This window comes from Bolinopsis microptera, chromosome 3 (assembly GCF_026151205.1).
Source record: "Bolinopsis microptera isolate Bmic1 chromosome 3, MBARI_Bmic_1.0, whole genome shotgun sequence".
In the NCBI taxonomy this organism is placed as follows: Eukaryota; Metazoa; Ctenophora; class Tentaculata; order Lobata; family Bolinopsidae; genus Bolinopsis; species Bolinopsis microptera.
Window position 1 is genome coordinate 10996449 of NC_087074.1, and position 27241 is coordinate 11023689.

Genomic DNA, 27241 nt, shown 5'->3' on the forward strand with positions numbered 1-27241 from the left:
GGATACTAACATTGTGAATTAATATAATATCGTTAACCAATAATAAATACATTGTAAACTAGGTGATCCCAATGGAATGGACGGTTGGAGTAAGGCTACTAAATTAGATCAGCATACCTCTAAATCTGAACTGAGTTTAACTCTGCAAGGATTGCTGTTCGAGCTCCACTCTGGCAATCTTAACACGACCAATCCAGTGGTAAGCACTAACCTCCTTGCTCTAATACACTCCTTAACCCGCCTTTTAGTGTTTAATACCTTCTCAAAATAGCTATTTATAACTTTTGATTGACAATCTATATAAAAGTTTGTGATGTGCCAAGGTGAACTTATTGTGACAGGAAGTGAAGGCTGGATTGTTGAACATATTCAAGCAGTGTGGAGATGAAACTAAATTGCAGATAAAATGGTGCCAACTAGCAGTTCTCTCCCTTAACGCGACTCAGGTACGGTGTACTTATAATCCAAGTTCCATTGCCACACTAGGTTGTCACTATTTCCTTGTGTACTTTGCGTAACGCGCTAGTATTTTAGTACAGACTGAATGATATTGTTTTATCGTATAAACGCGCGGCCTTACGCCGCGCACATTACAGGAATTTCACGTCTTTCGATTCTATCTGTTCTGACACAAATATTATTTTCTTCAACATTTCTTGCGAAATATTTATCTGTTTATTAACTGACATGATTCAAACATTTGACAAGATAACTACGCATCGGATCTAATCAAACAAATACCCATGTAACTTAGAGCCTGTTTATTGCACATGTGCCGGTCACTAGATGACAGATTATATCTAGATTAATCCACCTCCCTCAGTGTGTGTTTACGACACAGGAGCTGAACAACTGTGCTACGTTTATAATAGATGTGTGCAGGGCTGCCAACTATCTGTACTGCACTGTTGAGGCACTTGGGGCCCTTCTCTATAACACCGACCTCAATGTAAGTTAACTGTATGTAAACTGTGAGTTTCAGTTAACTGTGTAATCATAACAATTGCAGCTCTTAGGTCCTAATATTAGAAATACTATTCCGCACAATACGGAAGTGTAAACAGTGATGTGGTGCCTTTAGCCGTTACTATGGCTATTACTTTTATCTTGTATTTATTACTTTATCTATTGCTGTATTTTGCAGCACGTATAAAGTTGTCTTCTGAGACCTCTGAAATTTAAATTTTTAGAAAGGACCTCAGAGGGATCAGGGAGTTTTATTTATTGACACATAGTAGACCACAGATATTGAAAAAATCCTGAGTCCCCTCAAAAAAGTCAATTATAAAGGCCGGAAGCAGAGTGTATTTTTCAGTGATCTTAGACGCACAACTCTAGGTCTATGGATCTTGTAGTCCAGTCAGGAATACTGTATTACGTAAAATGAAACCAGAACCTCTAACAGTTAAAATGCTATCCCACAATATAAAGTATCTAAGTAAACTCTCTGTTTACAGACACTAAGAACACTAGACGTGCTGCTCGGTGAAAGAGGGATGATGTTGGAGCTAAGTCTAGGTCTTGCCCCTGAGAGGGAGGTACAGCATCTAGCACTGCGCTGTCTCAACAACATGCTCAACAGGTACCCAGTTCTAACGTTATACCACCCAGCAGGCTCAAACATAGAGCTAGAGAATCGTGAAATCAACACCGAAAAACTGAAACTATTTTAACAGAACGCCTTATCTTATTATTAAATTCTGTGTACTTCAGTGTGACGGATGAGATGTTTGTGACACACATAGTGAGCACACTAACCACTCTGGCAACCGCCCGTCTCCACGGAGACAACCTGAACAGAGCTCGTCTCTTATCAGGGGTCATGAAGTGTCTCCAAACCATCGCTAAACACAATACTTCTCAGTACTTGCTGGAACAGATACTCAGTATCGTCAAAGGTAATTTGAGAGGGCTGGTTTGTGTATCTGCGTTTTATGAAATTTTTTGAGGATTGAGACTAATGGAAAGTATCAACGAACATTTTCCTAATCTCCTTGTTATAACATTTCCAATTTAGTTGTCTTCTTCATAATCCCAAGATTTTTACCCCTTTTCTCTCAGGCTCTATATTTGAAGGAGCAAGTCAGAGTACGAGTCCTGCTATAAGTCTGGAGTCTTTGTCTCTAGACGAACTGAACTTGTCTGATGTTAACGAACCTGGCCACACCCGCTACTCCCAACCTCGTGTTAGAAACAAGTCAGTCTGCTGTCAGAGTTGTTGGCTGTTATTTTTGTGACATCTAGCCTAGTCGATATGGTTACACCCAACTGTATTGTTATGGTGACGATAAGTGTTCTCACCAGGATTTTATTTTTTCATTCTTTGTATTTTCTGTGATAGAGATAATGTTGATGCCAGATAGGTCTTACTAATTTCTCAATAGGAAAGGAAGAGGGAAGCGGAAGAAACAAGATGCACGCGACTCCCCTAAACCGAGGATTGATCATCAGAACGATTCAAACAAGGGCAGAAAGAGAGCAGAGCAGGAAACTTCGTGGAGAACTCCGCGCAGGAAACAGGTCACTAATAATTATATCATGATCTTGAATTAGATTCTTTAGTTCCAGCCTATACCAGAATTTTAGTTATATAACCAACAACATTCAATTAACCAGAGTTAACTTAACCGCTATCAGGCGCCCAACAACCAAGCGCCAAACAAGGCACAAAACTCGCCCCAAATAGAGAGACCTAGCCCCAAGCAACATCACCCAGCTGCCCCACCTCCTACTCAACCTGCTGCCTCCCCGGCTGTAGTCCCACCAATGGATAAAAACACCGCCTTTAACCCTCAACGTCAAACTGATTTCTCAGTGTCAACCTCCGAGTCAGAGGTATTTAAAAGATCTTTATCAACTATCATAACTGCTGTATACATTTGTTGTGACCAGACAGTTTAACATGATATATAGCCTGGGCGGTTACTTGTCAAAATTTCAAATACGTTTATAAATATAAAGCAGAACTCCCTCTGCTGACAAAACCATAGCTGATAGCACCTGACACGTAACACATCACGTGTCGCCCAGTACAGCGAGAGTGACACAGAAGAAGGGATCCAGAACAAGGTGACGGCCGTGAAGTGCAGGACAAGACTGACGAGTCTGCAAACTCTGCAACATTGCATTTCCTGTGTTCACAAGAGCAGGACCTTCAGTGTGTGGTCCGCATTTCTCCCTCAGGACCCTACTGCTGGTCAGTTTACAGCTTCATCATTCGCTTTAACTCCGAGTGACTTACAGAATTAGAGCTAGAGGAGCTGAATTCAGCTTTAAAGGGGGGGGGTGTCACGTCCGTCTATGTCCGCTTGTCTCATAGAATCCAAAAAGGACAGGACATAGGCGGACATAGGCGGACATAGGCGGACATAGGCGGACATAGACGGACATAGGCGGACATAGGCGGACATAAATGGACACCTAAATTGCTAAATAAAATGTTCAATTTTTGCTGTTATAGGGGGATCATGTTTTTTGTCCGTTCGGTACCCTATATTTTCAAAACGGACAAAAAATAGAGCGGACAAAAATGGACAAAAACGGACAAAAATGGAAATAAAATTTAGATGCTTCCTCCTCCTACTCTTCCTCCTCCCCCTGGGTCTTCCGGGGGGGGGGGGGGGATCATGTTTTTTTGTCCGTTTTTGTCCGTTTGGCAGCTGTATTTTCAAACGGACAAAAAATAAAGCGGACAAAAACGGACAAAAACGGACAAAAAATAACAAAAATTGAAATAACATTTAGATGCTTCCTCCTCCTCCTCCTCCTCCTCCTCCTCCTCCTCCTCTTCCACCTTCTCCTCCTCCTCCTCCTCAGCCATCCTCCTCAGTCCTCCTCAGTCCTCCTCCTCTGCAGTCCTCATCATCCTCCTCAGTCCTCCTCCTCCTGGGTCCTCCTCCTCCTCTTCATCCTCCTCCTCTTCCTCCTCAGTCCTCAGTCCTTCTCCTCAGTCCTCCTCCTCATCCTTTTCGTCAGTACTCCTCCTCCTCAGTCCTCCCCCAGTCCCCCTCCTCCTCCTATTCAGTCCTCCTCCTCCTCCTCCTCCTCCTCAGTTCTCCTCCTTCTCATTCCTCCTTCTGAGTCCTCCTCATTCCTCCTTCTGAGTCCTCCTCCTCCTCTTTGTCCTGAGTCCTCCTCCTGGGTCCTCTTTCTCCTCCTCCTTCTCAGTCCTCCTCCTCCTCCCTCTCAGTCATCCTCCTCAGTCATCCTCCTCAGCCATCCTCCTCAGCCATCCTCTTCAGCGATCCTCCTCAGTACTCCTCAGTCCTCCTCCTTCTCAGTCCTCCTCAGTCCTCCTCCTCAGTCATCCTTCTCCTCCTCCTCCTCCTCCTCCTCCAGGGGGATCCTGTTTTTTATCCATTTTTTCCGTTCGGAACCCTATATTATCAAAACGGACAAAAAATAGAGCGGACAAAAACGGACAAAAACGGACAAAAAATAACAAAAATGGAAATAATATTTAGATGCTTCCTCCTCCTCCTCAGTCTTCCTCAGTCATCCTCCTCCTCCTCCTGAGTCCTCCTCCTGGGTCCTCCTCCTGGGACCTCCTCCTCTTGGGTCCACCTCCTCTTCATCCTCCTCCTCTTCCTCCTCAGTCCTCAGTTCTCCTCCTCAGCTCAGTCCTCCTTCTCAGTCCTCCTCCTCATCCTTTTCCTCAGTCCTCCTCCTCAGTCCTGCCCAGTCCCCCTCCTCCTCCTATTCACTCCTCCTCCTCCTCCTCCTCCTCCTCCTCCTCCTCCTCCTCCTCCTCAGTCCTCCTCCTCCTCAGTCCTCCTCCTTCTCAGTCCTCCTCCTCCTCCTCAGTCCTCCTCCTCCTCAGTCATCCTCCTCAGTCCTTCTCCTCCTCAGTCCTTCTCCTCTTCCTCCGCCTCCTCAGTCTTCCTCATATTCCTCAGTCCTCCCCCAGTCACCCTCCTCCTCAGTCCTCCCCCAGTCACCCTCCTCCTCATCCTCATCCTCCTCATCAGTCCTCCTTCGCCTTCTCAGTCCTCCTCTTCAGTCCTCCTCCTCCTTTTCCTGATTCCTCCTCCTCAGTCCGCATTCTCCTCCTCAGACCTTCTCAGTCCTTTCCCCAGTCACCCTCCTCCTCATCCTCCTCTGAGTCCTCATCAGTCCTCCTTCTCCTTAGTCCTCCTCCTCAGTCCTACTCCTCCTCCTCCTGGGTTCTCCTCCTGGATCCCTCTTCTCCTCCTCAGTCCTTCTCCTCCTCCTCAGTTATCCTCCTCCTCCTCCTTCTCCTCCTGGGTCCTCCTCCTTCTGCTCACCAGTCCTCCTCCTCAGTCCTCCTCATCCTCTTCATCCACTTACTTCTCCTCCTCATCAGTCCTCATCAGTCCTCCTCCTCCCAAGTCATCCTCCTCCTCCTGGGGCCTTTTCCTGTGCCCTCCTCCTCCTGGGTCCTCCTCCTCAGTCCTCCTCCTCTTCCTTCTCCTCAGTCCTTCTCCTCCTCAGTCCTTCTCCTCTTCCTCCTCCTCAGTCTTCATCCTCCTCAATCCTTTCCCCAGTCACCCTCCTCCTCATCCTCATCCTCCTCATCAGTCCTCCTTCTCAGTCCTCCTCCTCCTCTTCTTCCTGGTTCCTCCTCCTGGTTCCTCCTTCTCCTCAGTCCTCCTCCTCTTCCTGGGTCCTCCTGATCCTCCTCAGTCTTCTTTCTCCTTCTACTCCTCAGTCCTCCTCCTCCTCAATCCTCCTCTTCCTCCTAAGTCCTCCCCTCCTCAGTCCTCCTAAGTCCTCCCATTCTCAGTCCTCCTCCTCATCAGTCCTCTTCACCAGTCCTCCTCCTCAGTCCTCCTTATCCTCATCCTTCATCTCCTTCCTTCATCTCCTTTCTCCTCCTCATCCTCCTCGTACACCTCCTCATCAGTCCTCCTCCTCACTCCTCCTCCTCCTCGTCCTTAGTCCTCTTTATCAGTCCTCATCAGTCCTCATCAGTCCTCCTCCTCCCCAGTCCTCCTTTTGGGGCCTTTTCCTGGATCCTCCTCCTGGGTCCTCCTCCTCTTGGGTCCTCCTCCTCTTGGGTCCTCTTCCTCATCCTTCTCCTTAGTCCTCCTCCTCCTCAGTCCTCCTCTTGAGTCCTTCTTCTCCTCCTCCTCCTATTCATTCCCCCTTCTCAGTCTCACTCCTCCTTCTCAGTCCTCCTCCTCCTCTTCTTCCTGGTTCCTCCTCTTGGGTCCTCCTTCTCCTCCTCAGTCCTCCTCCTCTTCCTCCTCTTCCTGGGTCCTCCTGATCCTCCTCAGTCTTCTTCCTCCTTCTACTCCTCAGTCCTCTTCCTGCTCAATCCTCCTCTTCCTCCTAAGTCCTCCCCTCCTCAGTCCTCCTAAGTCCTCCCCTTCTCAGTCCTCCTCCTCATCAGTCCTCTTCACCAGTCCTCCTCCTCAGTCCTCCTTATCCTCATCCTTCATCTCCTTCCTTCATCTCCTTTCTCCTCCTCATCCTCCTCGTACACCTCCTCATCAGTCCTCCTCCTCACTCCTCCTCCTCCTCGTCCTTAGTCCTCTTTATCAGTCCTCATCAGTCCTCATCAGTCCTCCTCCTCCCCAGTCCTCCTTTTGGGGCCTTTTCCTGGATCCTCCTCCTGGGTCCTCCTCCTCTTGGGTCCTCCTCCTCTTGGGTCCTCTTCCTCATCCTTCTCCTTAGTCCTCCTCCTCCTCAGTCCTCCTCTTGAGTCCTTCTTCTCCTCCTCCTCCTATTCATTCCCCCTTCTCAGTCTCACTCCTCCTTCTCAGTCCTCCTCCTCCTCTTCTTCCTGGTTCCTCCTCTTGGGTCCTCCTTCTCCTCCTCAGTCCTCCTCCTCTTCCTCCTCTTCCTGGGTCCTCCTGATCCTCCTCAGTCTTCTTCCTCCTTCTACTCCTCAGTCCTCTTCCTGCTCAATCCTCCTCTTCCTCCTAAGTCCTCCCCTCCTCAGTCCTCCTAAGTCCTCCCCTTCTCAGTCCTCCTCCTCATCAGTCCTCTTCACCAGTCCTCCTCCTCAGTCCTCCTTATCCTCATCCTTTATCTCCTTTCTCCTCCTCATCCTCCTCATACACCTCCTTCTCCTCATCAGTCCTCCTGCTCACTCCTCAGTCCTTCTCCTCCTCCTCCTCCTCGTCCTTAGTCCTCTTTATCAGTCCTCATCAGTCCTCATCGGTCCTCCTCCTCCCCAGTCCTCCTCATGGGGCCTTTTCCTGGGTCCTCCTCCTCTTGGGTCCTCCTCCTCTTGAGTCCTTCTTCTCCTCCTACTATTCATTCCTCCTCCTCAGTTCTCCTTCTCAGTCTCACTCCTCCTCAGCCCCCCTCCTCTCCCTCCTCAGTCCCCCTCCTCAGTCCCCCCTCCTCCTTTTCCTCTCTTTCATCTCTCAATAATTTGTTCAATTTATAATTATTGTTGGTGTTATTGTTAACATAATTTATTGTTATATACTAAAATGTTTTTAAGCGCATTTGAGTCTGACTCAAAATGTGCTCAAGAATCTTTGTGTTTAACAAAGTTTTACTCTGCAGTAATAAAACTTTTCATCCCTTTTTATGTTATTAAAAAATGTGTAGACTAGGTATTCTTTGTGCCTAATTGAAGATTAAAAGTTTGAGAAAGGACCATGGTCATTAACCGGGCTACCCATTTCTGCAGATAGCCTGTTACAAATTGTGGAGAAAATTTAAATCAAAAGTTACAATTTTTGTCCGTTTTTGTCCGTTTTTGTCCGTTTTTGTCCGTTTGGCAGCTATATTTTCAAAACGGACAAAAATTAACGGACAAAAACGGACAAAAACGGACAAAAAATAACATGATCCCCCCCCCGTCTTCCTGATCTTCCTCAGTCCTCTTCCTCCTCCCCTCCTCAGTCCTCCTCAGGGACAAAAGGATTTCGCGATTATTTCGGCCAAAAATCGCGGTACCGCGAAATTTAACAGGCTATACATTAAACTATACATAAAATTTGTCGCGGAGAATGGGAAATTTCGCGATTTCGTACATGCCGCGAAATCCTTTTGTCCCTGGTCCTCCTCCTACTCCTCCTCCTCGTCCTCAGTCCTCCTCATCAGTCCTCAACAGTCCTCCTCCCCAGTCCTCCTCCTCCTGGGTCCTCCTCCTTGGTCCTCCTCCTCCTCTTCATCCTCCTCCTCTTCCTCATCAGTCCTCAGTCCTCCTCAGTCCTCCTCCTCATCCTGAGGTCCTCCTCCTCCTCCTCCTCCTGGGTCTTCCTGATCCTCCCCAGTCCTCTTCCTCCTCCCCTCATCAGTCCTCCTCCTACTCTTCCTCCTCGTCCTCAGTCCTCCTCATCAGTCCTCAACAGTTCTCCTCCTCCCCAGTCCTCCTCCTGGGGCCTTTTCCTGGGTCCTCTTCCTGGGTCCTCCTCCTCCTGGGTCCTCCTTCTCCTCCTCAGTCCTTCTCCTCCTCCTCCTCAGTCCTCTTCCTCCTCTTCCTCCTCCTCCTCCCTCTCAGTCATCCTCCTCAGCCATCCTCCTCAGCCATCCTCCTTAGTCCTCCTCCTTCTCAGTCCTCCTCAGTCCTCCTCCTGAGTCCTCCTCCTCCTCAGTCATCCTCCTCAGTTCTCCTCCTCCTCCTCCTAGGTCCTCCTTCTGGGTCCTCCTCCTCCTCCTCTTCCTGGGTCTTCCTGATCCTTCTCCTCCCTTTCAGTCATCCTCCTCAGTCATCCTCCTCAGTCATCTTCCTCAGCCATCCTCCTCAGCCATCCTTCTCAGCCATCCTCCTCAGTACTCGTCAGTACTCTTCAGTACTCTTCAGTCCTCAAAATGTTTGTCCGCTAATGTCCGCCAATGTCCGTCCGAGTCCGCCAATGTCCGTCCGAGTCCGCCAATGTCCGTCCGTGTCCGCCAATGTCCCAAAAAACACGTCCGTTGTCTCATAGAATCCAAAAAGGACAGGACATAGGCGGACATAGACGGACATGACACCCCCCCCCCCCTTTAAATACTTGGTGACGACTCAGCGATAATGAGCATCTTATTGCAATTCAAAACTTCTATTATTTGTGAAAGTAGTTAGAATTGTGTTTCACGCCTGGACAAAAGTCATGAGGCAAAAGTTTTGGCCAAATCTCTCTGTTGCACCTGTAGGACTGTAGGAAATCATGTTTACACAATTTGCATTTTACACCCATTTGTTTGTACCAAGATTCTATTTAATGAGTTACAAACCTTAGGGCCAAAAAATACACATTTTCAGTCTGATAATGTCAGTAAATGTTAAGAATAATACTTGTGCCAGGGTTGCTGAACGTGATACAGAAGGAACCGAACGTGAAGTGTAGGATAGCAGGATTAGGAGCTCTATCATCTCTCATTGAGTCTGTTAAACACTACTTCGTAGCTGCTGACTCCAGACCTAGTAGGGATCATCTTAAACTGTCGATAGTCACGTTTTAAGCGTGTATTTGTTATTCATGAACTCACATTTTTATTTTATTATATGCAGGAATATAACATTTTCGAGAAAGATGAAAACTGCCTAGGCAGCAAAGCGACTTTGATAGGGCTTTTATATCTAACGGTATGATAATATTACTAGATCTATAGTTCCGATGCAATCTGTTAACCTGCATCCTATACAGGTAAAGGCAGAGCGGCCTACACCCCCTTCTCCCAGAGTCTAGCTACTGACCTGCTAACCCTTCACTCGGAGCTGTTGCTGCAGATACCTGGCTGTGTGCCAGCTGTACTTCCACACTTGTTCCAGTGTCTGGCTGTACTTGTCATTCACACGCCCTTCTCGAAACTGAAACCTGGTCTTGTATCGAGTGTGAGTACTTTTATTTTTCTGATGAAATATTTAGAATTTAATTTAGGATATTTATCATTACTTATCTGAAAAGCATCTTATGAACGTTCAGTTTGCGGTCATTAAATGTTATAATATGTTGCCTACTTAAACTAAATCATTACCCCAGATCCTGACTGAATCAATGAAGCACTTATCCAGTGTGGGACACTACAAAGTGGAGGCAGCAGCACTGTCTCTGTTGTGTGCTTGTCTCACTGTAGAAACTCCACTACCAGGCATGTAGAAGTGGGATGCTTTATTTTAGACACACCGGGTCGAGGGAAGGAACTACTAAGTCAACTTTATAGCATGTAGATGACTGACTAAATAGACAATATAATATAATTGTTAAGTCTAACACCCACACTATCTCAGAGGTGGGAAGTTGGCTGGGTGCCAATGAGCAAACAGTAGGAATGTGTTTGGAGCACCTCAGAAAGACAACACACCAGCGAGATACTCTCCAGACTCTTTGTCAAATACTCAGATTCTACTTCACCCCCGTCATTCACTGGTCAGTGTCATCTTGCAGCATTGTTGTTGAGACAGTTAATAATGGAGAACACTGTACACGCGTGTTAAATACAAGACCATATTGTACTATTATATATATATAATAGTACATATATATACAAATAATAGTACGTATATATACAAACATCTAATGTGTTGGGACCTCTCTGTTGATATAGTCCTTATCTGCAATATCAGTAGCATCTACTTCACCAGGTGGCCCCAGATAACAGATGCAGCTAAACTAACACTAGCCAGCAGTGTGGACACCCTGATACAGAACATGTCCCTGCTTGTGCTGGAAGAGCTGGGGCGCGCACTATCCGGTGCCCTTGAAGCTGGCACGCTTGAACTTAGCACGCTGAAGGAGCACTGGATCAATATTTTGAGCAGTGCGATTGTGCCGATACTGCAGAACGAGCACTCTCCAATCATGCCTGGAGCTTGTGATATTCTCTCCACTATCGGTAATTTAACTTTTATTTAGGTATACCTCTGATACAGATTATTCAACCCCCTTTTATATTCCCTGTTCTTTTGATTTAAAAAGATACCACTCCCTCAGTACATATTGAACATTTTACCGCGTCCAGGTAACACAGTGTTTGCTTCATTTGAAGTGCACACGCAGCGTCTCATCATGACCCTACTTTTAGCGCTTACTAACCCTACTGTTCCTGCCACTTCCTCTGCTTGCAGGTAATTAGATCGTTAGATTGTTAACTAATAAACCGACTGTGAGAATTTTTAAATTCGTGTTCACTATCTACACTATAAATTTACACTGTATAAGCACTTGCGATAGCAAAATGGCGAGAATGGAAAACTTAAAAATATAATATGAACTGTGAGAATTATAGCTCTCCAAAGGATAGCTGTGCATATCTCTGAATTAAAAAATCAAAATAGAGGGCAATGATTGGTATTCTGATGTTTATGGACTTATGATCATCGGACCACGCTTAACTTTATCCGTGTAGTTTATAAGTTCTTTAATTATCATCTACGTTTGATCTGAGACAAAATATTACAAGTTTCAATATTTAGTAAATCTTAAAAATTCTTTTTATCTTGTTATATAAACATTAAACAGTATCTTCGTCCCAATCATCTAGTGATGAATAAAATGCTACCCACTATAACTCGTTTTCATAAAATCGTCAGAAACTTCGAGTTAAATCTGATGTTACAATTATGTTAAATTTAAATCTGTATGCCTCTGTGGAGTCCCTGGAGCGTTGAGACTTGTGGGTTTGTGGTTTGGTTTAGTTGCTGAGCAAGTTCGCTACATAGGTTCATGATTAGACCTGTGGGGGACTGCGTTAATATCCTGTTACAATAATAAATAATCATTATCAAAATTCAAAATAACAGTTAACGATGAATGACTCACATAAAAACCAACATATTGACTGCTCTATAATACATGAGGAATCTGGAAGACCAAAACAAGGAACGTTAATTGAAATGAATACACCACAGTGAAAAAGCCTGCAACATAGGCCCAGGAACATCCGGATGGAGATCTGGGGGGAACTGTGTCAATGTTTCAAAACGATAAATAATAATAATTATAGTGATTATCAGACCCAACATAACAATTTACCATGACTCCCAAAAATTGGCTGCTTAATGATACATTTAAATCGTTGAGTGAACTGTAGAAAAGGATCAAAGCTAACAACGTTAATTGTAATAGTTAAACATTAATTTCACTTACCAATAACAGGCTATCCAATAATCAATATAGCTTTGCTTTAAAATTCTTGCTAAATTACCAGGTTATTCTGTTAATTGAATGTGTAAATCAAAAAGGAGAGCTTAGCCTCATGCTTTCCCTTGATTTACCATCAGTCCTAGTTTGTAATTGTGCTGGTCCCGGGTCCGTCATTTGGTCTAACATATTTTACTGATTGTTTGTTTTTGTTGTTGATATGAGCGGGATAAAAATGCTGTATTCCATATTATGTCGTATAGAACTACTATATAATTCAAAAAACATTCATACCGCATTCTGTACATTCCGGCTGTGCTGACCACACCCCACCAGGCTGACACGTGACCTCGTATACACCAGTCAGAACGTAGAGGTTCGAACACGTGACTCTGACGACTGTGTTCTCTTTTACCGGTCCTCTGGGCGAAACTTGGCCGTGGTCCACTGTGAATTCAATACAAACCGGCTCTGAAATTGTAATACTTACATATATGGTCAATTAGCAAGCTTTTAGATTAGGGTTTAGTATTCAAACTTTCAACTTTTAACAAGGCTTTGAAAGAAGAAAAAACAGAAAAGATTCAACTTACGCTAAGAAGAAGAAAAACCAGAAATTAGTAAACTTACGCTTGATCTTGTACACGTCGTTGGCCCAGCCTCCGCCTTCCCCATCAGGTCCACAACCACCGGACCGTCCGTACTTTTTGTAAGTGTCCTCAGCGTCCTCAGCACTTGCACACCACCCTCCGTTCTGCACTGCAAACACTGTGTATCCGAAGGCCAACGTTGCCTTAAGACACTTGTTGACTGCATCAGTTCGAGAAACGTAATTGTCTCTGAGTAGATCATGTTTCTTTTCAATCGGCTGTATAGCTCTGGTTCCTGAATCTCTCCAGCAACCGAGGTATTGTCTAGACATCTTCTCGCCGTTAACTGTAACATCCACCTCCTTGTCTTCTGAGGAGGTTTTTGTTTATTTCCCCATCATCAATAACTTGAGCTAACAAAGTACTAAAGGGGACATATACCAAAACCTTTTATGGTAAGAAAAATAAGATTTGATACAGTAACAAGAATTTCGCCATTAATTCTTTCGAATGAAAAGTGTGACTGGAAAAAAGTGCAACATATTTACATACTATGTTTTTAATAAATGAGTGGGATTCGCGCATGGTAAAAATTAACGATTTATTTGACCAATGCTGCGCCGCGCATCAATAATAAATGAATCCAGAAAATTGCGGAATTAAATAACTTTGCGAAGGAGGAACTTCACTGTAATTAATTAACACATGGCTAGCGTCGCATGCAGCATGACATGACAGAAGCTTCCTTATCCTATACACATAATTATAGGGGAGTGGTCTATATTGCAAAGGAGCAGACTTTTGTCATCAACGTAGGTCCGTCGTGCCACCTCATAAATTGAAAGCAACGGGTGATCGTATCTGAGTGAACCCCCAGAGCATCCTCCTTCCAATTTGAGGCAGCTCAGTCAGCGCTCACTACTCACCACACTTAGGTTCGGTAGAGTATGCGAACTCTGTGTCTTTAGTGCAAGTCACTATCCTATCTCCTGTCAGTTCATATCCTTTATTGCAGCTCAGAACGAAGGCTGTCTTCGCCAGGATAGGAAACTGAGTATCTGTCTTCATGTTGTACCAGTTCGTTTTGAGGCCTGTACATTCCGCTGAAATGTACGTATTTAGTGTATATTTTCTGCACCCATCAAACATAGATTTCTCTACATATACAAATATTTTCAAAAGACACTAATTTATAGTAGTGTCTATCTATGGGAAACTTACCATTAGATCTCTCTGTTTATGTCTAGAAGATAAATTATAAATTTTATCTTAAATCAGTTAAAATCACACTTCGTTAATCAATCATCTTATCGTCTTTTTACCTGGTGAATAGTAGATATAATCTGAAGCGGTGTCGCTGAGACCAAACCGTATAAGTTTCACTTCTTGAAGCCAAAACTGGCGCCATGTTCCATAGTCACAAGATGACATCTGAAATTCTTTGACTATTTCTCCGTTGCATTGGATTGTCATCCTTACGTCTGATGCGATGGTCACCTTGGTGATCTCCCATTTCTTCTCATTACCACTTGGTACAGTATCTAGACTATGAAAGTCTGCCATGCATCGACCCAGTCGATACTGCTGATCTCGGATGTCGATACGACCTGCATTTTTCCGTTGTTCACTGTAAAAGAAGATTCTGATCAATTCTTCACTCCCTGTCTCACTATCCGTCTTTATTTTCAGAGGCGTCCTCTCCAGGTCGTGATCTATGTACGGATCTATGTCCACCGGCACCGGTACCCATTCTGTGAATATTCTCGTTACTACAACTTTAACTGCAAGGAAACATTTTGCCATAGATTTTTCAACATTACTTAAATCCCATATTGATAGACCAGAATTACCTGTACAACTAGAATAATAAGAATATGCATGCCTATTGCCTGTGGGCTGTGGCTATCTAGAATCTACAGACTATTGATGAAGAGAAGTAATTGTGGGCCAAAATACATACCTCCAAGATAACATCTTACTTGGAGACTTGGAGACTTATTTTATTCTATGACATAATATGCACATAATATGCACATAATTAAAGGCTGTCATTGTTGTGCGTTTAAAGTTAAAACATTGCTCTCATATTTTATGTAGTCTTTTAGATGGGCTTCTTCTTTTGAACGATGTGATCAAAAACATAGTCGAAATGTGAGAGTCGAAATGTTCACAAACCTGGACATATGGGAACATCACATAATTCAAATCTTGACGTTCCAGCACTATTGTAACACCAGGGACCTGGTTCTCTGAAAAATATTTAATTAATTAATTAATCTGATGCTGAATTTGCTAATTGTTCTCAGTATCAGTCATCATATTTTGAACTATAAGTTGTTTACAGATTCTCCTAGAATGTTTGTCCGTTCACGTCTAACCTGCCACCTCTGTGTTTCCATCACAATACAATAAGTTTACTTCTTAAAAGTTAAATCTACATGAAGTTAACCCACAATTGGTACTTGATATGTTAAAGATAAGAAAGAATTACTCAAAAGAATAGTAGGGGGGAATGTTTACGAAGAACAAACTAGGAAACTTACTGATCAGCATTCCGGCAATAGTTCTCCTCGAGATCTGCGGTCGGGCTTCTGGAAATAATTGTGTTATTATGATTTACTGGTTCAATTTGCTTACAGTCTGAAAAAAAAAACTATGCAGTGCGGAATATTTCTTTATCAAGGTGACTAGAAATCTTACTATATATAAAGCGAGACGATATATATATATATATTTTGTAGCTGTACTCCTACACATTAAAAGTCGGTGTTGATTAGATCTTCGAAATAAGTCTTTGCATCATTTTATTAAACATCGTTATCTGAGATAAAATTGTTCTAAAAGCAACTGGAATATTCACAAATCTTTAAAATAACTTACAAACTAGGAAAGGAAAACAAGTCTTAGGAAGACGTACAAAACTATGTGACTTAAAACGGTACAAAACTAAAATATACTGAGTAATAATCAAACGTAAAGAATGGCTGCGTACATTTTATCTAATCTATTAAAGATTAGTTTCTCGGAAAAAGCTATATATATATCTGTGCCAAAGCTATATATATATCTGTGCCATTTTACTGACACCACAGCATCAACTTTAACGCGACTTTCCGCAAAAACCGTAAAAGATATACAACTGAAACTTTTTTGACTGGGTCAAATGCTTTTATGCTTTTCAAATCAGCATGAAAAAATAAAAAATTGGCCAAGGAATAGGAGTTTTAGAGCCCAAAATTTGGACCCCCAAGTGGTGTCAAAAACGCGAATTAAATAGGTAATAATTATTTTAGTCTCTTGAGTCTTGACACCATTTTAGGGTTATAACTTATACGGGTTCCTGCTAGTGATAATAAAGGTTGCTACAAAACTCATTTAAATCAACTTAGCTTATTACTTTTCGGGAGTGATACTGGTATGCTGAATAGGATGCTGAGAGTCCCATCTTAGACAAATATTCCCAAATTTGGTAACAGAGATTTTCCCCCTGTATGCTTTACCCTTCAAGTCGTTTCTTTCCCGACAATCTGTGGGTGTATTATAAATTGCTTAAGCCACTAAGATTAATGTAGAGTCATACAAAAGTTAAATCGATTGCCTTTCATTACAAAATTGATAAGTTCAAGAAACTTCCTAGGATACCCCTTCAGTGCATACTGTAAACATGGTACTATTAACTATTGATTATACTATTAAGTGCCAATTTCTGCCAATTTCCCAAGCTTTTTGACACATTGGAATCGTAGCCCACGTTATGGACTAATCAATTAATGGGGTTTGTTTTTATGCTGTCAACTAAGGAACTAACAGCATACCAAGAGTTCCAGCAACTGGTTCGAAAACCAGGAGAATCAGGAGCATTATCGCCATATTCTTGTCTCTATCACGATCTTTAGATATCTTCTTCAAAACGTCGCTAGTTTTTCTCTTCATAAACAAAATGAGCGTTTTACTTAAATGAGCGAATAATTAAACTGAGTTCACTATTCGAGCTGCAAGAAGCATCACAAACGAAGGTCGTATACTTTAAGACAGTATTGAGAATACAGAGGCAGAGTGTAGGCTCTCCCTGCTTTTCCTACGTCACGTGAACGAGTTAGAGGATTTCTATTGGCTGCTATATCAGGAAACTGATAACGAGGCCAGCTATGATATTGTAATTCCTGCCTGGCGTCAGAACGTATTGTCTTCAACTGAATAATCGACGCTAACTCTTTTGTGCCCTGGATTCTATTGTTCTTAGTAGAGTATGTAAAACTAAATGGGACGGGCAAGGTCCAAGACTCTATAATCCTGTTCTATAATGCAAGCATATGAGCTGGGCAGAGCAGTACTTATGATAATTTAATTATCATAATGCACATTGTCAAGTATACTTGATGTCATGTAGGAGGGACAGCCCGGGTTATAATTCTCCAATAAGCAGTGTCACGATACTACATGTTATAGAATATTTCTAGTTATGTGAATATTAATAGTCAACATGGTCATTTTAAATCAAATGACCATCAGTGTTTCTCGACCGGTCGAAATCAATTTCAATGTCAACATCGTCATCATTAATTCATACTAAATTTCCTTTGTCAAAGAGGCTTTGCCAACTAAACTTTAAAATAAAAATAAAAAGAGTTAATAATTTTGATGATTGAAATTTTTCAAAGTTGACATAAGACATCTAGACATTGAAAATACGGAAAATATAAAATAAATGGAAGCCTACAACTTTTTAAACTGGCTGCTCTTGTTCATTATGTTCATCTTGATCATTTCTGGGTATAACGTTGACATTGGTGAGGTACTCTCCAGCTCCAAGCTCGTTGACGACTTCTCCAAGGGTACAAAATATTTCCTTGTGTTTAACAGAGTGTAAGGAAGCATGGAGGCACAGTAAAACCACCAGTCAGTACCCCGGTTACTGCTTCTTGTAGTGCCCTGTGATCTCCTCGCTTAATACGCCACTTTCCCGGCATTACACAAGTATCTCAGGGTAAAACCTGTGGTTATCCACACTGTTAATATACACGTGACAATCACAGAGCCTATCACCAAAGAAGGAATACCGTGCTCTAATTCTCTGCTCTTGTACTCATTATCGTAAGTTATGCAGCTGAAAACCACCTTCATATTGCTTGAAATTAGTGTTATTAGAGAGTAAAACACGCCAGCTGCCCAGAAGACTGTACAAACCAGATGCGCTGCTTTCTTTGACCAGGTCTTTGTTCCGAGAGGGAATTGTAATAGCAGTAACTTGCTATATGCCAGCACACAAATCAGCATGTCGCTCACCAGAAATGAGGCGTACACAAGTAACTTCTCTACAATAGCTAACGTGTCTCCGAGGACCCAAGCCTGAGCAGTCATTGAGATTACTAAAGGTAGGACGTTGGCAAGGGAGAGTACTAAGTCACATACAGCTATGTGTTGGATTATAGCAACTATGAATTTGTTCAGTTTGAAAACATTGTACTGAATTGATGCTAGTAGTATCTCCAAGTAAGGTTGAAACAAGTACTGTTGTGAGATACACTATCCAGATATGATGTCTCTTTGTATCCCCTTGCATCCAGCTGACGGTGCAGTTGGTGTGCAGCATTCTGAGATAAACTTTAAAACTCCACTAGTAACCAAACAAAAATAGGGATAATTAGTGGCAGTACGAAAAGAAAGGCTATCTTATCTACACAAGAGTCAAGAGCAGAAGCACTATTGGCAATCCCAGCAGCGCTTTAGTTTTACCTCTTATCTCTCCCGTAGTAAAATTGTCCTCATGATATTTCTGCAGTTCAACATGAGAAGTGTAACCTGTCAGACAGAAGACCTTTGCTGCTCAGTCTTACTGACAACACCACTCCCTCTATCCTCAGTCTCCCCCGCCTTGTCCCTGCTGAAGATACTGACAGACACAGTTGAGATAAGGGAGACGAGGAACTCTCTGAAGCTGGGTACTGTCACACAATATATATAAAAGTTAGAAGTGACACCCAACATGGGGAGGTAGTCAGTTACCCTCTTAAGCTTGGTGTGGAAGAGCATCATTTTTGGGGGAGCTGCCACAAACTGCTCCGTTATTCTGTTTTCAGTCCAGGGTATGGTGGAGACACAGAACACACCAGATGTTAGGACAACTGTTAGGATGCCATGCCATCTGAGGGAGCTGGCGCTCTTAGCACGTCGTGCTACCTCTCTTGCTTCAAACAGATACTTGAGAGTGAATACTGTCGTTATCATCACAATCATGATCAGTACGCAGTACACAGAGTCAACAGCTATGGAAAATATTTTGTCGTTTTCTGAATCTTTGTAGTCGATGTCGTAGGTAGCATAGTTGAAGTACACTTTGTTCTGATAGTGAACCAACTTTGCTGCTGAGTACAGCACCGTCGCTGTCCAACAAGACACACAAACCAAATGTGCTGACCTCTCAGACCACGCCCTGGTCCTGAGCGGGAACTGTAAAAACAGCACTTTAGAGCCAGTCAGCACACATATCAGTACATTAGTGAGGGGGAAGGAGAGGTGCACTGTGAACCTCTCCACGTACATGGAGAACTGTCCCAGAACCCACTTGTGTGCTATCATGGAGGTTATGGTTGGGAGAGTGAAAGCTATGCTGGCTACCAAATCACAAACTGCCATGTGTTTGATGATTACCACGATGAATTTGTTCAGTTTGAAAGCATTGTACCGTATTGATGCTATCAGGATGATAGTATCTCCAAGTAAGGTGGAAACAAGTACTGTTGGGCAATTCCACCGTGACGGACACCACGATTTTGCTGTTTTTTAAAGTTCAAACGAATGTTGTACTCGAGATGTTATTTATTTATCAGCTCCAACTGTTTATTAGTCCACATTTAACCTTTCTACAGGTTGTGTGAAAATTTCAGACCCCTACCATTATTACTTTCTGAGATAGCACCCCTGTGACGGACGCGACTTAAATATGACACTTTTTTTGGGTGTCTACTCAGATGGTACCCAAATTTATCTCAAAAAGTTATCTATTGTCTCTAATTTGGAATTACAATGATAGAAGAAGGTTTAGGGATTTCTGAGATGCCATTTTCTTGGAGATTGCTCAATTTTTGTTTGCGTGGTGCCATTTTCAAATTGTGACAGACGCGACTGTGACGGACACACGTTTTTTTCCAATTTTTCCAAATCTTCCACTTGACACTTTTATCTTGTTCAGTGACATCTACTCTGTATTCATGCCAATTTTTAGGCCTCAAATACCCTCAAGAGGTCTGCAATAGCCAAAATCGTCCATTTTGGGCATACGCTAGGGTATCAGTCTAGGGGCATCAATTATTTCTCAACTTGAACAAATTTATAACTCTGGTAAAACATTCGTCACTGTTCAACGCATCATACTGTTGAGACCATCTCCTAAAAGTTTCATTACTTTAGTGTTTAAAATGTGGAAGATATTGAATTTTTACTTCAAAAATATGCGAAAATAGGGTTAAGTCCATTTTTTGTGCCTTTTACCTCTGAAAAAGTTGTAAGCAAATAAAATGGCAAAAACTCAGTAAATTTAATTATTGAATTGCATATGTATTTGATAGTCAAGTCAACATAGTCAACACAATCCAACCTTATTTGACTTCTTTTTGTCTTGGTTTTAGTCAAAATAATGGAAATATGGATAAAAATGGCTAAAAGTGAGCCGTACGCCCATATATGGGCATATACAAAATTATACATAACTCGGTCATTTTCTGTCCAATTTTCGATTTGACGACATAGTTGTGTTGAGGACGGCCTCAGCTTTAAGAAAAATGCATTTAAAGTCTGTTTAAAGATTTTCTGGAGCATTTTCAAAAAAATGTGACGGACGCGACAAGTTGGGACCCCCCTTCCAAAAATTTTTTCTTAAAAGATACAAGCCTGATAATTTCTACGGTACTCCCTTACCTTCAGAAGAGATAGGTTACAGTGGTTTTTTTAATATAAATAGCACTATGTGGCTCTGAAAAAACTTTTTTGCTTAATTTTGTGACAGACGCGACACCATCTTTGTGGAAATTTTTTTGAAAAAGTATTTGAGTAACGGTTTTGAAACTTTGCATAGCTCTCATTCTTATGCCTATGCCTAAGTGTATGGAATTTCATAGAGAAATATTGCTGCATACCCAAACTATGGCCCTTTGAAAATTTGAATGATTTTTTTCATTTCCGAGTAGTGTTCCTTTGAATGAGAAAAATCAAAAGTTAATGCAATATGAAACAAAAAACTTTTGTTGGCCTGTAAGGTTAAGAGTCTAATGAACATATTTTAACCAAAATTAGGTGCCTATCTTAACATTTTTCATTTTCACCAAGTGGAACCTTACTGTGGAATTGCCCTGTTGTGAGATACACTATCCAGATATGACGCTCTGTATCGCTGATGACGCTGATTGTAGAGTCGCTATTTTCTAACATGCTGTGAGGAATCGTAAGAGTTAGAGTCGCCCTGGTGACTGCAAATTGAAATTGAAAAATAAACAAAATTATATATACATAATATAACACTATTACTCGTAATACAGCCTTTTACATGTTTCACCTGCCTTTTACATGTTCCACCTGTTTTAAATATGAACTATTATTCTGTAACATCATACTATAAATAAGCATAATACTATAAGTTGCAAATTGAGGGTGGTCACTGAAGTCTGAATGTGAGTACCTATTGATTATTGTTTATCGGAGTTGAAGTTGTTGACAATTTGTCAACTTTCAAGGTGAGTGAGAATGAACCGCTAGCTTGAGACTAGTGACTACATAAAAGAAGGACAAGAAGGGGCGTTGCAGCAATTTTATTAAAGCTTGAACAAGGAAAACTGTGGATGTTTTTTCAATCTTAGATTCGAAATATCGCTTGTTCTAAAGTTACATATGGCTGGTTTAAAGTCATGTAAAATCACATGAACACAGTGGTTGGGCGTTAATTTGAAATTTGAAACTCTATGTAATACCTCAAACATGGTAGTGATAGCTCGCTCTCTTTTTTATGGTCTAGATTTCCACAAGTCTTATGTCCATTACGCGACACATTTAAAAGAACAGATACCAAATATTATGATAGTTTACTAATAGAATATTTAAAATATTATCCATCGTTTACGGTCATTTATTAGCCTGAAAAGAGATGCCATGGTAGCAGATAGACAAGTCGTTGAACTCGTTCGAGTGGTTAAAAGCATTGCAGACTTGGAGACCTTAACATTAGCACTTTAGCAGTTTAGCACCGACTTAACAGCAGTTTCGTTACTAGATTTCTATCACAAAAGTTGTATACGTCCAGAGTTTCAGTTACTAAAAAAACTGTCACAAGTTGGATGACCACAGTAAAAGACCACAATTCGGATGAAATCTACATCAAAATATAAGCTGTAAGTATATCAGATAAACATTATTTTTTAATTCGTTTAATAACTTTATTTAATTAATTAATCGCCGCGTCTATTCAAAACTAAAAGACAGTTCATCCCGACCAAGAGAAAGTTGTTATTATAATTATGAGCTATTTTCATCACTAATTTCACGTCTTTCAGCAACCAATATACAGAGGACAAATTAAAGAAAGAGTACAGTGATAAACCGACTTATTGGCCTTGACAAGGTTTTACCCAGTCAAGGTGCCGAAACGTCGGTTTATAACTTCATTAATTGTTCCTCGTATATAAGTTGCTGAGAGACGTTTAGCATGTTATGAAAATTGCTCCAAATACTTAACTCCTACAGCCGTACGGTCAGTATTCAGATATATGCTTTTATTTATTTAAAAACTTGACCTATTCTGTGAAACGGCTGCGATAAACGGTAACCATGCGACCAAGGACCCCTAATATTTATGAAAACGACTATTGTCGATCTAAGAAGAAGAAAAATGACAAAAATCGTTCTACCATCTGGTGCAAAAGTCAATTTTACTGACATTTGCTAGGGAAATATTAGAAGCGTCTGGATATGACCGCAGAGTAATGACAATAAGCACATTTTGTATGACTTGTGAACATTGATATCGCTTGAAATCTTTACTTTCCAAAAAAAAATGCAAACACATTTTCTATCATCTCTATACTATATTTTAAACTTGACAAAATCTCTCCAGCAACGATTAAATACACTAAAAAGTAACCCTTCGCAAGAAACAGTTACAGCTTGCAAATGGAATTGAAACCTCGTGATTTTTGCACGGAGTTAGAAAAAGGATACTGAATTTTTCTAATTTCTTTATAATTAACGTTGGAAGTGAAGAATATGAAAATATAATAATAGCGTTATTCCAGCTAAGTTTGACTGCGTCGTTGCGTAGCATCATCAAAAGATTGCACGTGTGCGAGCAAGCACCGATTATCAATGCGCGTTTCCGCCATGACTAGCTCACATTTACGCTCACGCTGTGACTATTCATAATTTTGGCTGTGATGAATATTTTTTGATGCGGTAAAAGTATCGATTAGGGAATACTTAAAAACCTATAGACATACGACGCCAGCCAATTGTTACGGTCATTCCAAAATTATGCACCTACAATGTCAATTGTGCATTTTAATCATCCTTATAACAGTCTGTAATACGGATGATTAAAATGCAATTTCTGAAAATGCAATTTCTGAAATTTCTGAAATTTCTGTAATTTAAAGACATGATGCAATTGGATATTATATGACCATCATGAGTTCGAAAATCCGATTTGAATACATCATGTAGAGATCTGAAGCGGAGTACGGGGCACTTCAAGACCGTATTTAGTTTTACTCCTTTACGAAAGGAACTAAAACTAAATGTCAGGTGTTGTATCAATTAGCTGGTCATGGTACTGGAAATTACATCCCTGCCCTCAAATGTTAGATCTTAGGTTCTCGTGAGATAACGTTTCCTTAGTTACGTGAGACAATGCACGACTTCAGCAGCTGATTAGGTCCTGAGTCTTTCTCATCTGGTCTTACAACTAATTTGTAATTTAAGTTTGATATTTAAGACAAGAACCACAGACCATATTTAGTTCTCATCTCACGAAATGGTTATCAGTAATGATCCTTATTATTAATTCACTGTGTATCATCGTTCCTTCTGTAATTATGATGACATGAAATTACTCGCTATTAAATAAAAATAATAAATTTTTAAAAACGTAAAATTAAAAACAGTGGTAGGAAATATTCAAAATGTTCATAACATCAAAGTTTTCTCCGGGTATACTGCTTCTAGAACCTTGATGGCGACCTGTACTGGATTCCCTGTACTGGATTCCCTGTACCGGATTTCCCTGTACTGTGTCACTCTCACCGACCAAAACCGCGAAATTCCGGTCAAGGGAACGGCAAAAAAGCTCCTCTTCAAAAAATCTTCCAACATCTCATTCTGATGATTTTCCGTTTATCAAAACTTTCTTTGGGAATTAAAGTTTGAGCACCTCAATCGTGTCTTGTTCCATCCTCAGTGACCTTGTAAGATGGTCATTCAAGAAAAATTCAGTCAAAACAGTGAAATTTGGGTCAGTGAGTAAAATACATAGGACCAGTAAAATAAACTGGGCAGTCACAAAACTAATCTTTTGAGCACGCATTAGCCTTTAAAAAGCTATAAGAAAGGCTAATGCGCACTGCAATATTAGGCTTTGTTCTTTCTTTCTTTTACTTGGTAGAGGGAACAAATAGAAATGTTCCTTTTGTCTGTTTGCAGTAACAACGCTAAACCCACCGATCATTGACCCTATGTGCCCGATGATCAAATGTTTACAAAATATATTGCAACTTGCGAAATGAAAATTTTAGCTTGAAGATGGACGTACTTTAATGTAACTACATAAAAATAATGACTGCATAAAATATATAACATCTTTACCATGTTTACGTCTTTTAGTCTTTCATACTCATCTTCATGAATTATGACTGATGATACTGATGATATCTGCTGCATAAGAATTGTATTGTCAGCAGTTACCAAAAATAATTGTTTCCACGTGACTATTATCAATTCAATAAATTCAAAACTAATTTTATAATATCAGTGAAATACTAGTATCGTTCTAGTAAGTGTAACATATTAGCAACGTTTTAAGATCACATCATATCAGTAATATAACATTTCTCACTTTACAAATAAACCCTCTGTTTCAGATGTCTAGGAGTACTAGTAATGTACCCTTGTATACGAGACGACCTGCTATTCGTAGCGGACACAGCTAACGCCATCATCACAGCTCTGGAGACAACAGACAGTGCTGACAGTGGACTTCTTCTCCGAGTTAGCTGGAGTCTGGGCAACTTATCGGATACTCTCGTCGTTAACAAACTCAATAATCCTTCCTTTGTCACTGACTTCAGTGATATTTTACTCGGCAGGTTTGGATAAGCTGTGTTTTCTTTGTGTGGGACCTGAATTTTTAAATGTCATATCTGGCACAACTGTGTGAGTTTTTTTATTCTGCAGGATCTCCATGATTGGAAACTTTGACTCCACTGAAAGGTTCATGATTGACCTTCATAATGTTTAGGTTACTGGACGTGTCGTTAAAAACAGCAGCGTCTAACGACAAGGTGAAGAGCAACATTGTGCGCGCTCTGGGTAACCTACTGCGATTCATGAAGCAGAGCACGCACAGCAAGGCACACTTTAGGGAGTACGTCGCGCGGAGTGTCGACTGTCTTCTTAGGGCATGTACTTCAGGTAACTGATGATTTTTGCTGTACATCTAAAGGTTTTTTGTTTCTTAAAGTGTTCCGTTTTCACTTTAATTCTAAAAAGAAAGTGCAAATCTACAATCTACATTCGTAAACCAGGTATGATGAAGACACGCTGGAATGCGTGCTACGCGCTGGTGAACACACTACAGAACCCAGTACTAAGTCCTGCTGACAGCACCTGGGGAACTGACCTCTTCACCACTCTGACCTCTGTTGTGGTGCACTGCAAGAACTACAAAGTGAGGATAAACGCAACACTAGCGCTCGCGCAGTGCCTCACTCGTGCTTGTTATGGGGGTAAGTAGGCTGCTTTAAACGTTGTGCAGAAAATGTTAAATGTATAAAAAGTATGCAGGTTGAAGTATTTTTGGAATCCAAAATATGCAATCTAGTGAAATTGATAGTATGCAGCAGGGTGTCAGAATTATTGGCGTGTTTGAAATTTTATGTGTATTTCTTGACGAAATCTATATTTTTCAACGGGTCATAACTTTACTTCGGAATGTCGAAATTAAAAAATTCAACACGACTTAAATTAACGAATAAAACACTACGATCAGGTAACTTTGTGATGGTGTGGGGTACTGTGCTAGTGACACTAAGTGAGGAGGGAGGAGGCCCCGCAATGTGCGGGTACACGGAGAGACTGAGGTTCCAGCTGGTGTTGTTGCTGTGTCACCTGGTGGTGATACACCTGGAGGAGGACCACCGGGAAATGTTCAGACACCTCCCTCACCCTCACCAGGTAACATTCCTCTCTCACTTTGAATAAAGTTGTTATCACTATTATGAGATATTCTTTAAAATTAAGTATTTTTTGTATATTTGCAAGGTTATCATGATGTGATAAATGTAAAAGTTAAATATTTAGTTTAATAAAACCTCCCCCCTCCTCAGCATGGAGCATTAATATCACAGTGCAGTGCGGTCAGCACCTCAGAAAAACTCACCACCCTAGAGCAGGACCTGGTGACTGCTGCGCGCGTCAAGTGTCAGCAGTATTCACCTGCTCTAGACCTCGTCCTGCACATGCTGACTCCCACTCCACTGCCAAGTGACTCCGACGCCTTCATCACCTCCGACATCTCTAGCAACACCAAGTAGTGCTCACTAGCTGCAAAACCCATTAAACCATTATCAATCTGCCGACAGTAGCCAAGTAGTGTTCAAGGTGGACTAGCTGCAAAACCGATTAAACCATTATCAATCTGCCGACAGTAGCCAAGTAGTGTTCAAGGTGGACTAGCTGCAAAACCGATTAAACCATTATCAATCTGCTGACAGTAGCCAGGAAGCCCAACATTGTCCATCGCGTTTAGGTGTAAGAATTGGGGATAGAATCATAGTCCAAGTGGTCCTTTTGCTTGGACTTGTAGATCTACGATTAAAGTTCAAAGAAGAGGTCCAGAATTAAATTTCGAAAAAAAGACGTGATTCATACCCAACATTTCAATCTGTTCAACCAATTTCCACGTTCTGGAAGTGGAGGTTACCCGAAAACAATGTGGGCTTCTTGGGTACTGTCCTGTCACCTTGGTCTCCGAGGGACACATTTTTGGAATTCTTAAAATTATATGAAATATTATAAACTATTTGTAGATAAAGAATCGTTTTAGTTTCTGAGTATAGTAAGTTAAAGTTTAGTGATCCCCGATTTTATTTAATTATTCCTCCAATAAATGGCATAAAATCGGGGATCTGCTGTAGTAAGTTATGTTTAGTGTGTGGTAAATTATTATATTTGTACGAGAAGGGCTCTTGCATGTTTTATTTTACTTTATAATATAAAGTACTTTATATAGGGGGGGGTCCAAGGGGAACTTTGGGGAACTTTGGGAAAGTCCCCCAAGATTTCTGAAGTTCCCCAAAAAAAACTTCTCCAAAACTCCCCAAAGTTCTCCAAAATTCCCCAAAATTATTCAAAATTATTCAAAATTTCTCTAATATACATTAATACCCATTAATGTTAACATGTATGTTA

General features: G+C 41.4%; 2 protein-coding genes across 3 annotated transcripts; one reads left to right on the forward strand and one right to left on the reverse strand.

The window, feature by feature from the left end:
* Positions 1–66: 66 nt before the first annotated feature.
* On the forward strand, positions 67–27222 carry LOC134812286 (HEAT repeat-containing protein 6-like). Its single transcript, XM_063819657.1, has 20 exons — positions 67–199; positions 342–446; positions 824–949; positions 1458–1582; positions 1714–1898; positions 2062–2197; positions 2385–2520; positions 2638–2835; positions 3031–3196; positions 9209–9328; positions 9552–9739; positions 9888–9996; positions 10136–10274; positions 10490–10740; positions 10867–10972; positions 24694–24918; positions 25071–25243; positions 25357–25557; positions 25821–26005; positions 26158–27222. The coding sequence occupies exons 1-20, from the start codon at positions 77–79 to the stop codon at positions 26362–26364; spliced, it is 3204 nt and encodes a 1067-aa protein (XP_063675727.1). The 5' UTR covers positions 67–76; the 3' UTR covers positions 26365–27222.
* On the reverse strand, positions 11311–16616 carry LOC134812289 (uncharacterized). Of its 2 annotated transcripts, none has more exons than XM_063819663.1 (8): positions 16393–16616; positions 15975–16104; positions 15121–15168; positions 14753–14826; positions 13900–14358; positions 13504–13680; positions 12618–12947; positions 11311–12458 (listed from the first exon to the last, which is right to left on the reverse strand). In XM_063819663.1, the coding sequence occupies exons 1-8, from the start codon at positions 16508–16510 to the stop codon at positions 12265–12267; spliced, it is 1530 nt and encodes a 509-aa protein (XP_063675733.1). In that variant the 5' UTR covers positions 16511–16616; the 3' UTR covers positions 11311–12264. The 2 variants fall into 2 exon arrangements, with proteins under 2 accessions (XP_063675733.1, XP_063675732.1); XM_063819662.1 differs by having other exon boundaries at positions 11314–12458; positions 13900–14328; positions 16393–16613.
* Positions 27223–27241: the final 19 nt, after the last annotated feature.